The sequence below is a fragment of the Ustilago hordei genome (genome assembly GCF_900519145.1).
Source record: "Ustilago hordei strain Uho2 genome assembly, contig: UHO2_contig_04, whole genome shotgun sequence".
Lineage (NCBI taxonomy): Eukaryota > Fungi > Basidiomycota > Ustilaginomycetes > Ustilaginales > Ustilaginaceae > Ustilago > Ustilago hordei.
Window position 1 is genome coordinate 1566458 of NW_024545261.1, and position 13641 is coordinate 1580098.

The 13641-nt window shown below is 48.2% G+C and overlaps 1 protein-coding gene across 1 annotated transcript; it reads right to left on the reverse strand.

The window, feature by feature from the left end:
- Positions 1–1109: 1109 nt before the first annotated feature.
- Positions 1110–5306, reverse strand: UHO2_02854 (uncharacterized protein; the record flags this gene model as incomplete). The annotated part of the gene is made up of 2 exons (XM_041555642.1): positions 1110–4255; positions 4307–5306. The coding sequence occupies 2 exons, from the start codon at positions 5304–5306 to the stop codon at positions 1110–1112; spliced, it is 4146 nt and encodes a 1381-aa protein (XP_041411576.1).
- Between the last annotated feature and the right edge of the window lie 8335 nt (positions 5307–13641).

A 13641-nucleotide genomic window follows, 5' to 3' on the forward strand; every position in this document is an offset into this window, starting at 1 on the left:
CACAAGATAAGGTCAAGAAGGTGGTTGCTGGTGAAGAGAGAAGGAGCTGTGTCAAGAAGGATGGAGATTGGTTAAATGAAGAGGAGGAGCTGTGTTGAAGGGGTCATCACACATCATCAGGCAGAGAGAGAGCATGAAGGTGAAGGGGCAGTGTTGCACAACCATTATGCTGTGCAAAGAGTAGAGGCACAGCATCAATGGGGTTGATGCCAGCAGGCAAGACAGTGTTGAAAGGGGATGAAGGCCTCTCAGGAGGAGCAGGATAGGTGTCACAGGTGACACCAATCAAATGCATAAATACTCTCATTCTACCATAGCATATGAGTGGATCCTCATCCACTCTACTTACTATATACTTTACTCTTTACTTGACTTTTAGTTATGTATCATTGCAATAGCAGTGCTTTGCAATGACCCTCAAACATGTGTGTTGTATCACTGTTAGGCATCAACTGTAGGTGGTGTTGCTTGACACCTGAAGTCCAGTCAGTTATTGTAGGTGGTGTCTCACACCTGCAGTCCAGTAACTTCCATCCTCTGAAGGCAATAAGCATATTGCAGTCCAGATGACATCTGAGAGCATTAACAACAGTACTACAAACACTCATACTGTAAGGAGAGTGTATCACTCACTCTCCAATGAACAATGAATGTGCTGCACAACCTCTGAATGGAGTGTTCAAGGCAGTCAGCTGAGACCTACCAGTACAAAGTCATCTGGTTACATTTAGTCAAAACATATCAAGTAGATCTTACTCAATCAATCCCACCTATACCGATTGGATAACACCCAAAACTAGTCTCTGGCGCGCGACCGCTTACAGGCCACCTATTGGAGTTAGTTGAAGTCATTCATCAGCGTCTTGGCGTCATTCGTCAGAGGTTGGGGTTGAGGTGTCTTTTGTTGATGATGGTAGGAGAGAGAGAGAGAGAGCGAGAGAGCTAGGAGTCTATATATACAAAAGAAGAGCGGCCGACTGCGGAGCATAACAAAGCATTTGCCTTGAGTAGGTTGTGACACATGTGGTCCGTGCTAAGATGTTCAGGCCTTTTACTCGGCCGTAAGCACTTCCTTCACTGTCTCCACGCTTTGTGCGGCTTTATCTACTTCAACTCCCCCCCTCAACAGCATATGTACCCTGTTCATTATGCTGTTGCTTCAAGGTGTGACCTCCGTTCTTCAACACTGTTGCATAGCTCGGGGACCCCGTTCCGTACACTGCTGCCGGTATTTGCAGGTGTAGCCCAGATCTTGCTTGCTGCATTGCCTGCCTTCCAATGGGTTTCGTGAGTACATCTGCCAAGTTTCTTGTGGTGTCTACGTATTTGATCTGCACCCTTCCCTCTTGTACGTTGTTACGGACGAAGTGATACTTGGTGTCGATGTGCTTAAGCTTCCAGTGCTGTGCTGGGTCCTTACTAACCTGTATGCAACCAGTGTTGTCCGAGTAGACCGTCGGTGTGCCTGTGGCAATGCCAATTGAGCGTAGCAGCTGCTTGAGGAAGAGCACCTCACGTGTTGCTTCCGTGGCTGCAATGAACTCTGCCTCGACAGCGGACAACGACACGCATTTTTGTGTCGCTGACTTCCAGGCTACTGGGTTCCCGTACACTAATGCCACTGACCCCGATGTGCTTCTTCTCTGTATGGTGGCATCGCTTGCCCAGTTTGCATCGCTGTGTGCAACCAGTGACTCTTGCGACTCACTTGCCCTATAAACCAATCCAACCTGCCTTGTGCTTTCGAGGTAGCGTAAGACCCTTTGTGCTGCCTGATAATGCTCCTGCGATGGTTCACGCATGTGCCTAGCGAGAACACCCACAGTGAGACTAAGGTCGGGCCGGGTGCTGTTGGCAACCCAGAGCAGCTTGCCAACAATCACCGGATACTCCTTCTGTTGTGCTGCGCTTGCGACAAGGGTTCCCTCCGGTATGCTCTGCATTGGGACCATGGTTGGCTTCGTACGTTTGTCCAGGTGCTTTGCCAGCACTTGGTCGATGTACCCTGACTGGCCAATCGTCATGGTGCGCATCGCACGGTCTCGACTGATTTTGATGCCCAAGAAGTGAGAGACCTCACCACTATCTTCCATCTTCCATCTCTGACCAATCTGCTTCTTAACCTCTAGGACCGTTTCCAGCCGTGGTGCTATGACTAATGTATCATCGACGTAGATGACCACAATGGCCATATCTTCACCCTGTCCCTTGGTGTAGATGCAGGGAGCGCACTCTACCTGGAAGAATCCCATGCGTCGCAAGGACCTGTCGAACTCCTGATTCCATTCTCGCCCAGACTGCTTTAGGCCATATAGGCCCTTGACTACCTTGTACACCTTGCCAGGTGCTACTCCTGATCCTTCTGGTGGCTTCATGTAGATTGCTTCCTTTAACGTGGAGTTCAAGTAAGCCATAGTGATGTCCAGAGCATGTACCTCCCAGTTGTTCTGCACTGCTAGTGCTAAGATGGCTCTGATCGCTCCGAGGGGTGCTACTGGAGAGAAGGTTTCTTGGTAGTCGATCCCCTCTCTCTGTGTGAAGCCCCTTGCAACCAGTCGTGCCTTGTGCTTAACAGGTACACCATCAGCATCAAGCTTCAGCCGAAGCACAACCTTAGAGTCCACAAGTGGTACTCCTGGCGGTTGGTGCACCACCTCCCAAGTCCCCATTGCCTCGAGTCCTTCTAGCTCCTTTCGTATTGCCTCCTTCCAGAGCTGGGCATCCTCACCATCCATTGCTTCCCTAAGTGTTGGGTCCAGGTTCAATATTGCTGTGTTGGCGGTGCCTACTGTGCTGTCTTCGGCTGTTAGGAGATCCTCCACTGTGACTGGCATGACACCCTCCTCCTCGACCTCCGCGGTCACCACAGGCCTGACTGCCTCTTGTTGGCGATCACTCCATCCTTTGTCCTCATGGAACGTTGCTGAGTTGCTCCATTGAATTGACGCAGGCTGGTCCGGGTTGCAAAACTTCCATGCTTTGTGTTCGTCGTCATACCCAATCATGATGGCTGGCTTTGCTCTAGCTCCGTGCTTGCCTTGCTGGTCCTTCTGTTGAACATGAACCCATGCCAAGCATCCGAAGACTCGCAGTTGCTGGGCCAGCTTGTGCGCAGTGGTTCCATAGAAGGCCTCGTGGGGGATGGTTTTGGTGGCTGACGGGGTAAGGTTCATCACGTGTGCTGCTGCTGTGATTGCGTACGGCCACAACTCTCTAGGGCAAGCTCGACCAATCAGCATCGAGCGCATCTTTTCTTGGACCGATCTGATTGCTCTCTCTGCCCGTCCATTTTGGACGCTGATCCCCGGGACGCTCTTTTGCCACTTAAAACCCTCTTGAGTTTGCCAGTCTTCGGCTGCTATGCTGCACCATTCTCCTCCATTGTCGCTGCGGAGTGTTTTGAGTTTCCTGTCCGTTGCCCGTTCCATCCTGGCTATCCACCTTCTCAGCGCCGTGAGTGCAGCACTCTTTGTGCAGAGTGGTTCCACGTAGATTAGAGAGGAGAAGTCGTCCACAGCAACTAGTGCATAGTGGTAGTTGGCATGCCCTTTGAAATCTGTCATCAGGTCTACGTGTACCAGCTCTAATGGTGCCTCCATTCTCTCCGACTCTGATTGGCTCATCCGTGCTCGAGTCTGTTTTCCTTGACTGCACGCATTGCAGTGCTTCGACTCATGTTCCATTTCCTCATCGGTACCTAGGTAATGGGCCCGGATTTGTCTCGTTTTGTCTCGTCCTGGGTGTCCGAACCTCTCATGCCATAGGTAGCTGTCTCGATGCTTCGTGTCCTTATTGCCCTCTGGGGCATTATCTAGTTTTCCTGTGTTCTGGTTGTCCTCTGGGACGCCATCTCGTGTTTCCTCCAGTTCCAAAGCCAGTGCTTGTCCTCGCACTTTGAAGTGGCCCTGTCTTCTGTCCCTTTTGAATTGTACTTGGGTACCATCGTTCTGCTTTATGGTAGTTCCAAATTCATCGAAGATTACTCGTGCACCATTCTCGATCAAGCCTTGTACGGACAATAAGTTAGCATTCAGTTTCGGTACATAAAGCACATCCAATAGTTGGATGGTGGCCTCACCGACCCGAAGGGAGGCATCTCCTATAGCCTTCACCTGAAGCTTTTCGTCCCCTGCCGTACTGATTTGGCCGACCTTGTTCGTTGAGGTGAGCAGCATTCTCTCATCATTTACCATATGATGGGTTGCACCTGAATCGATGATCCAGGTGTCGCATGCTGATCGCTCGCCCCTATCGACTGCTAGAAAGGTGCACCCGAGTTCCTAGTGGTTCACCTCCTGTGCCGTACGAGCGACAGGTTCGCTTGTGCCTCGTGCGTTTGTGCAATTTCGAGCAATGTGGTTTGGTCCTCCGCAAGCATAGCACTTTGGAGGGGCCAAGGGATTGCGAGGATCGCGCCTTCCCCTGGGTCCTTGCTCCGCCTGGTTGGCACTCCCCTGTTCCGCGTTTGTGGCGACCCTTGCTGCTCCTCTAATACGACCAGTGATCTCACCATCCTGCTGTTTCTTGGCCAGTGCATGGTAGGCTTCGTCATACTTGCAGTCCGGTTTGGCCGTTTTCAGTGCATCGACGGTGTTGGCGTAGAACCAATCTTGAGCCGTGCAGCGATAGAGAGTTGATTTCTTGAGGTCCTCGTCGAAACGCTTTCCGAGGCGTGCCGCATCGTTCCAGATCGAATCAAGTTCCTTGCCTAGTCTGACAACGTCTCGATTGTGCAAGCGCACTGTGTGGATACGATCCTGCAGTCCTGCTCGCTTTACAGCGTCGTTCAACGTTAGTGCCTTCTTGAGTTTGGCATAGAGTGTGCTACCGAGTTGGACTTCTTCATCCACTCCCCTGACGGTGTAGGTGTCGATACGGCTGTCTGGACTGTTGTCACAGCAGGCGTGGATGAGGCCCACGAGGGCTTTATCCAAGTCTTCGTCGTATTCCTCGTTTCCAGGCGCTACCGTGCCATACAGTATCTCCTTCGCATTATGTACTCTTTGGAGGCAGTCGATGAAGGTAGGTTCCCAAGTGTGCCAGTTGCTGTCGCTAAGCTTCTTGATGTGCGCAATGGCGCTCGACACCTCCTTGGGGATCTTCTCGGTTTCCTTGCGCGGGGTCTGGTTGCTAATGCTGATGAGACCCATAGCTCGTACGATTGCTTCCTCGGCCGTTAGTGCTGGGTTCGCCAGCTGGAGGATCCTGACTACCTGCGTGAGCCATCCTTCCTCCTGTCCGTTGCTTGGGGTCGTTTGATCATCATCGCCCCTTCCCGTCTGTCCAGCTCTTGTCGATGGCGGCATTGCGTTGAGTGTCAGACTCTTAATCAGTTGAAGTCATTCATCAGCGTCTTGGCGTCATTCGTCAGAGGTTGGGGTTGAGGTGTCTTTTGTTGATGATGGTAGGAGAGAGAGAGAGAGAGCGAGAGAGCTAGGAGTCTATATATACAAAAGAAGAGCGGCCGACTGCGGAGCATAACAAAGCATTTGCCTTGAGTAGGTTGTGACACATGTGGTCCGTGCTAAGATGTTCAGGCCTTTTACTCGGCCGTAAGCACTTCCTTCACTGTCTCCACGCTTTGTGCGGCTTTATCTACTTCAACTGAGTTTGCCATCACTGGTGACAACAAACAGGTGATTACTCCAGTTTCCATTATGGTCAAGTGTGTTAGCACACTCTACTATGGGTTGCACAACCTCGGTCCATTCACCAGTCAGATTGAGCTTGGCAGACAAATGTGAGCTAGGGTAAATCTCTTCCTTGCTAATGAAGGATGGGATGCAACCTGTATCCTTGACCTCAAGATCAAGGGACCAATTGAACTCACCTGCAACATTGAGACACATTGCCCAGTTAAGGGTGAAACTTCCATGTCAGTTAGAGAAAGCACACCTGCCTTCAAACAATTTCGATCACCACCTCCATCTAACCAGCCATGACACTACACCAGCGCCAACCCCAGAGCTCAACAACTTGGCAAACCACCACTTAAAGGTATTATCTGGGTTAAATGACAAAATGAGGTGGGATGAACATGACCTCATAGACCTGAGGATAGTTTCTGTCCATGTGTGGTGATGCAAGCTACTCACAACCTTGTCTGTCATCCCTTTTGCTCAGAATGTTCTTGACTGAAAGGTAACAACCTTCGAGGACACCGACTCACTCCTCAGCTTGATCATAATGCATAGCTTCTCAAATAAGTTGTGCACTGAGTACTTTGCTGAACATGGAGATCAGCTGGTACTGTTTGCTGTGGACTTGTTCAATTGGGTGGTGAAGAAATGTACTGCACACTCCATTGCTAAGGAATATGAACTGCTTGCTATTACATATGCTTTGCATTGGGATCAGGTCAGGAGTCATGCATATGATTTATTGACCAAATGGGAAGCACATGTTTCTGAGCTGCATGCTTATCTGCAGGAACCTTGGACACCCATACACCAATATTGGACCCTCAAGCAAGCTTTACCTTCGAATAGGAATGCTCTCTTTAACTCAGTCTTCATATTGCATGAGCAACTCCATGGTAAAGAACAAATGACTGCAAGTTTTGCTGGCATTCTTCAGCAATGCTATGAGCTTGCTGCCAAAAATACTCCTGTTTGCCTGGCTTCTATGACTGAGGTTCCTGAACTCACTGCCCTGTGAGCAGCCACCCTCAACAATTGCTGGGCCTGTGGAGAACTTGGACATGCTGCAAACTGCTGTCTGGACAATGCTGCCCATGTGAAGTGGAAGCAGGGATGGATCAAGGTGCACCCCAAGGGCCATGCCAATGCATGCATGGTGTTACCACTTGAGGACTCTTGAGAAGAATAGGATACAGTGCCAGTCTTGGCTTTCTACACTGATGTCAAACTGGCACCCATTGACCTGCCGCCCTGGCTTGTTCCTTTCATTTTTGACTCTGGAGCATCATGTGTCATGGTCAACTCATCTCAGTATGGGGAAGGTTGGTGGGATCCAGACAATACAGTTAGCATTACCACAGCCAATGGTGGGAAACTCGCTGCTACCAAGATGGGTGGTACAGTCAGTTTGTTGAGCTTCAGTCCCAAGATGCATCAATGGGAGCAGATGACCTATCAGAACTGCCTGTTCATCCCCAACCTTGTGACTAACCTCATTGGTACAAAGTCAGTCACACATGCACAGGGCCAGGTGACTTTTGCAAATGAGTTAGTTACTGTCCAGGATAAACTTGGCTGTGCTATCAGAGTGTCTATGAGTGGTGATGGCTATCCCACCACTGCAATGATCATATGGGATGACAGCATGCTGGAACCTGCTGTATCCTTAGCCTTTGCCACCACATTGGCAAACATGGGCCACCTGCCTCAGTCCTGTGATAAAGCAAGTCTCTGGCATTGCCAACTAGGTCACACTGGCCACAATGCGATCCTGCAGACTCGGGCAGTGACCCTTTCACATGACATTCCAACAACTCTGGCCACTGATCCAGGTACCCTCTGTGATGTCTGCATGTGGAGCAAAGCCATTGCCATCATTGTGGCTCATCCACAACACCTCACCAAGCCTCTTGAACTCATATCAATGGATGTCATGGGACCACTCCATGGTGCCACAGGGTTCTCATACATACTCATCATTCATGATGCCTACTCCTGTATGATATGGGCACGAGGCTTGACAAGCAAGGGAAAGGCATCTCAGGAAGCCACATGGTGGCTCTTGGAGGTCCAAGCCACCACACTCCAACAACCCTCAGAGGTGGTCCTTGATCAAGGGATCCAGGAGATTTGGGTGGACCAGGGCGAGCTATGGTCCACAACTTTTTGGGACCTCTGCTCACTGGTGGGAGTGAAGATCACTGCCTCCCCAACCCAACAACACATGGACAATGCCTTTGCTGAACAGGTGATCCAGACCATCCAGAAGATTGCTTGGAGTCTGCTCTATGACTCAAAAGTGGATGAATGATGGTGGCCACATGCTATTGCACAGGCAGCTTTCATTCATAATCGATTGGCAGGGAGTACACAGGGAAACATTACACCATTTGAGCTCTTCCATGGCAAACACCCTGAACTTCACTACATTTGACACTTTGGCTGCATAGCTTATGTTGTTCTCCAGGGCAGTACCCACTCAATGTGGTTGTGCAACCACCCAATGGTCAGCAAACACCTTCAACCATGTGCTCTCTGGGGCATCTACCTGGGTTTTTCAGATGCACCCCATGCCATCAAAGGCCATAAGGTGTGGCTCCCCACACTGGATCGCATTGTTGTCACAAGAGACATCCATTTCTCTGAACTTGCACAACTGGGAGTTGAAACCGCCCCTCCTGAGCACCAGGTACTGGCAGGCAATAGTGAGCTCCACCAGTCCTACACTTGGCTTCCCATCAGTGACATTGTTGACAATGCTGTACCTGAGGATGCAACCCCACTCTCTTTGCCACCATACTCTTGCCAGCAGGAACCCAGACCAAATTCAAGTAGTTCCTCAGATTCCTCAAGCTATGGCCATGACTGGGACAGAATGATGTCTGGGATTGGGGATGCCAGTGAGATTGTCATGGACCTTGACACCATTGCTGCTGACTTGCATGCTGAGCTGGACAAGGTACCATCTGAAAGGGGGACTATCCAGCAGACCCCAACACACACCAATACCCAAGAAACTGTGTCACTGCTCAGGACACCTTGCAGTGATGCCATTAAAGATGTCTACAATGGTGTTTCTGTGCTCGGATCCACTCACACCAAATTGCTGGACCCATTGGATCTGTTTGGATATACAGCCTTTGCTGCAACATGCTCCAGCACCCAGGCACCCACCCTTGGCAATCACCACCTGGATTGCATGGCATTTGTGGCTGCAGTCATGGATGGTACTGTGCTCATCACAAGTGGCCAGCAGTTGCAAAGCACTGACAGTATTCTCCTAGAGCCCCTTTCACTTAATGAAGACAGAGCATGTGACAATTGGGGCAAAAGGGAGGAGGCAATGACTAATGAGATGGCCAGCATGCACAAGATGAGCATCTTTGAGTTAGCTGACATCCCTGCTGATGGCAAGCTCATTGGCATTCACTGGGTGTACAAGCTCAAGCTCAATGCCCAATGTTGAGCCACACAATACAAAGCCTGCCTTGTTGCTCAGGGATATGCTCAATGCCAGGGCCTCAACTATGACCAAACCTTTAGCCTGGTCATCCATCTACAAACAGTCCTCATACTACTTGCCATCACATGCCTATACAGACTGTATGCCATTCAACTCAACATCAGCACAGCCTTTCTCAATGGCAAAATCAACAAGGACATGTATGTTTGAATACCACTGACTTTCAAAACAGCACAAACAGAAGGGAAATGTTACAAGTTGCAGAAGGCCCTATATGGTCTCAAGCAGGCCAGATGACTATGGCACACAGCCCTCGATGAGCAACTTCAAGCCTTTGGCTTCAAGCATTGCCATGCTGAACCATGTGTATACATATGTGGTTCCAACAATGCAATGGTGTTACTTGCTGTCTATGCCAATGACTTGCTAGTTATAGGAGCAACTGCATCACAAGTCAAGGCAGTATGACAACAGCTCTCAAGTGCCTTCAGTATCACAGACCAAGGTAACATGTCCCACATCATTGGTTTAAACATACATTACAGCTGAGAAGGATGTATGCTTTTGATCAATCAAAGTGGATACATCAAAGGGGTTTTAACAAAGTTTGGTATGGATGAGGCATGGACAGCCCCAACACTGGCAATGGAAACAATCAATACCCTCAGACTGCAGGAAGGTGATACAGCCAGCACAGAGGAGGTATGTCACTATGCATTGCTTGTTGGATCACTGTTGTGGATTGCTCAAGGCAGTAGGCCTGACATAGCCTTTGCTGTAGGTCACTGCATGCAGTTTGTCACAAACCTGTCAGGGGAACACCTAGCAGCAGCCAAGCATGTGTTGAGGTATCTCAAAGGAACAGTCAGGGTTAGTCTTACAGTGCAGATGCCTACCAGCAAATGGATACTTGCAGGATGGGCCGATAGTGACTGGGCCAGGTCACACAACTGCAGAAGGTCTATGGGTATGTATTCACTATCAGAGGACTGATATGTAGTTGGTCTTCCTGACTTCAGCTGACAGTTGCAAACAGTTTGGTAGAAGCAGAGTACATAGCATTAGTGGCAGTGGCAAGAGAACTATTGTGGACCTCAATGCTCTTGCAGGAGCTGGAGCAACCAGCACCAAGGACAGCCAAGATTCATGTAAGTGTCAAAACTTTGATCATCCATTCCCACAATGGGGAACTTGTCTACAATCAAAATGTACCAGTCCTGTACAGTGACTCATCAGGAGCATGTATGATCACAATTGATCCCCAACACTTCAAGAGGACTAAGCACATTGACATTGCTCATTTCTTTCTGTGGGACAAGATCACCAATTGATGACTCATGGTGGCTCCAGTCCAAAGCAGCAAGAACCTTGCCAATGTACTGACTAAGCCATTTACAGTGCCGACACTCCTACATGTCCAAGAACTATTTGGCTTGACATCATCACAAATGCATACTGGATTGAGAGGGGGTGCTGGAGAAAACAATCCAGCAGAATGCGATCTGGTGACTGATCAGGGAGAGTCAATCAGATTGGAGATTGGGCAGGCCCACACAATGAAGATTGAGGGCAACAGTGACACATCCATTGTCATAGATGGTCATTAGGTGGGATATTCTCACAGACAGCCACAAACCAGAATGTATATAGATAGTGAGCAGAGAGCTCAAGCTACTGCTATGTTCTTTTCTTATGTCAATATAGTATAGTGTTTAGCTCAACAAGCTTGAACGCCGTACTGTGACTAATACCTCCCGATAAGTGTCGTTCAGAGTTCTATCTTCCGGCATACTGCTGCTATTAGGGCAGAAACACTATACTCAATTGACTAAAGGAATGTGGTGAGAGCCTAGAGCTCTCAACTTGATATATATACATACATCTTCGTGGCACATGCCAAAGGTCGGTCCAAGTTGTACCCGATCTCTGATCAGATCGACTCTGCCCGATCTCTTCAGTTTCGTCTTACGTCAACTAACATCATCATACTGGATTGTTTCCTTCAGCACCGTCATCCTTTTAACCTTTTCTCAGGTCCAGCTGGGAATCACAATTATATCCAAAGACATTCAGTCATGACCCAAGATGGGCCTCATCTTGCGATGATGACTTCCATAGCGCACCACAACTTTTCAAAATTGTTTTCCATCGCCTCTTTTCTTTGTTCAGCTCGGATAAATGACAAAATATCGGCATCTAGCACGTGGATTAGGGCAATGTTCAGAAAAGCTTTTTGTCGTTTCCAGTCTTTTCATAAGATGCCGGTCAGAGCCTTACGTGACTTCAAGAGCCTGCTGAAGATTACGATTCATTAAGATGCTGAAGGATGACATAAATCCGATTTGATCGGAGATCGGGCGGAGCTGATATAGTAGGAATCGGGGACTGCTGAGTCCCACTAGTTGTCGTATCTTGTCATTAAGTAAGATGCTCCCACCTCTGGTATGTGCCGACACTTTGTATATATATCAAGCAGAGACCTCGAGGCTCCCGCCATGTCCTTTTCTTATGTCAATATAGTATAATGTTTTGCTCAAGAGCTTGAACACAGTACTTTGACTGATATCTCCCGAGAAGCATCGTCGCTAAGTGTCACTTATTTCCTCATGTTGTTCCTCCAAGTCAATATAGTATAGTGTTTCAGCTCAATAGCTGCAATACTGTGCTCTGACTGACGTCGACGGCTGAGTGTCGACACCTATCCTCTTTTAATCTTCTATCAGGTTATGAGCGCAAAACAAAGCCCTACCTCATCCACGAACTCACCTTCAACGATGTCTGACATAAACTACTCGATCTACGACAACTTTGTTGCTCTTATGCAAGACCTTTTACCCCAGGTACCGCAGATTATTCAAAACGATTCAATCAAGTAATGGCCGACGAAACCCCAAACGCTCCGAAAGACTGTTGAAACAAGAGTGACACTTGGCGACAGAAATCGGGGATATCAGTCTAAGCACGGTGTTCAAGCTAAAGTGTGGGTGCATCCTATCTAATGACCATGTATGACAACGAGACCCGATCAAATCTGTCTCATTCAAACTCTGATTAAACCTGCTCTGCCCAATCTCTTGCCAATCTGATCTGCGTCATCTTTTAGATCAGACTGGATCATAATCTCCAACAATTTGGTTATAATGGAAAGATCTGTGATAATCTGTTTCTTATCACCAGTAGGGGGTTTCAGTTTGTTTGTTTGTTTGTCTGTTTTTGTTTTTGTTTTTGTTTTTTTTTTTTTTTTTTTTTCGGAAACTCATGTTTTGTTTTTTTTGAGTTTTCACTTGTGTCGAATATTCATTACTTACGTAAGCTCTGCCATTTTGGAAAATACTCTAATTTTTGAAAACACTGCTTCAGCTGGACAGTTGCGGCAGAGTTTTCAGAATTGGACCTGAGTCTTCATTCACGTGCTGTTGCACGTGATTTCATCGCGCAAATACCTCCACTTTTCCTGCACAGCTTGTTTTGCATGAACCCACGGTGTCAATAATGACTGTATATACTTTGATTGTGCGACGAGAGTGTCAAAGATGGTGGAGCTACAAGGTGGTTCGGATTCCGGAACTACTTCATTTTCCGGCCGACACTTCATGTTCCGGCCAACACTACCCTAACTCTTGGTCTAAAAACACAGCTTACATTTGGGGGCATCAATTTTCTGGCCTTTTTTCACTATTGGAAGACTCTAGTTTTCGAGGGCAAAAAAAACTGAAACCCCCTAGTGACGGTGAAGTCCAGTAGTTAACCGTCTTTGTTGGAGATTACAATCCAGTCTGATCTAAAAGATGACGCAGATCAGATCGGCAAGAGATTGGGCAGAGCAGGTTCAATCAGAGTTTGAATAAGACAGATTTGATCGGGTCTCGTTGTCATACATGGTCATTAGATAGGATGCACCCACACTTTAGCTTGAACACCGTACTTAGACTGATATCCCCGATCTCCGTCGCCAAGTGTCACTCTACGTTTATTAGCTATCTTTGTAGCCCTGTATGACTGAGCTTCCCAGGATTTGATTTGAAATCATTTGGTGTCTAATTTTCCCTGAATGTCATCAAATTGTAAGTTTTCACATAAATAAATCACACAGGACACGTTACCAATAATTTGTTCACGTAGCTAAACCATTGAATGATTACTTTGGTTCGCTTAGAACTGTGTTTTTCTTTTGCTTTGTGTTGTCACGTTCGATATTGATGCCATGCTGAAGAGAATGTTGAAATAATAATAGAAGAGGGGGTGCTCAAGCACCTGATGAGGTGGGAGGGAACCCCTGTGCGCGATGAAGTCGGCGTAGGAGGGTTGTCGCTCCAGCAAGGAGAGTAGGAGCAGGAAGGGTAGGAACATAGTAGGAGCAGGGGGAACAGGAGCGGACTTGGAGGAGGCCACATTTCCTTGAAAGAGGAAGGCAGTGTCACAGGTGACACTGTGGCGCTAAGATATATAATAGGTGTCATAGGGTCTGCGCAGAAGACCCGAAATGAGGTATGGAGAGCCTTGTGCACACGAAATGTGAAATCTACTGGATCATGGGTT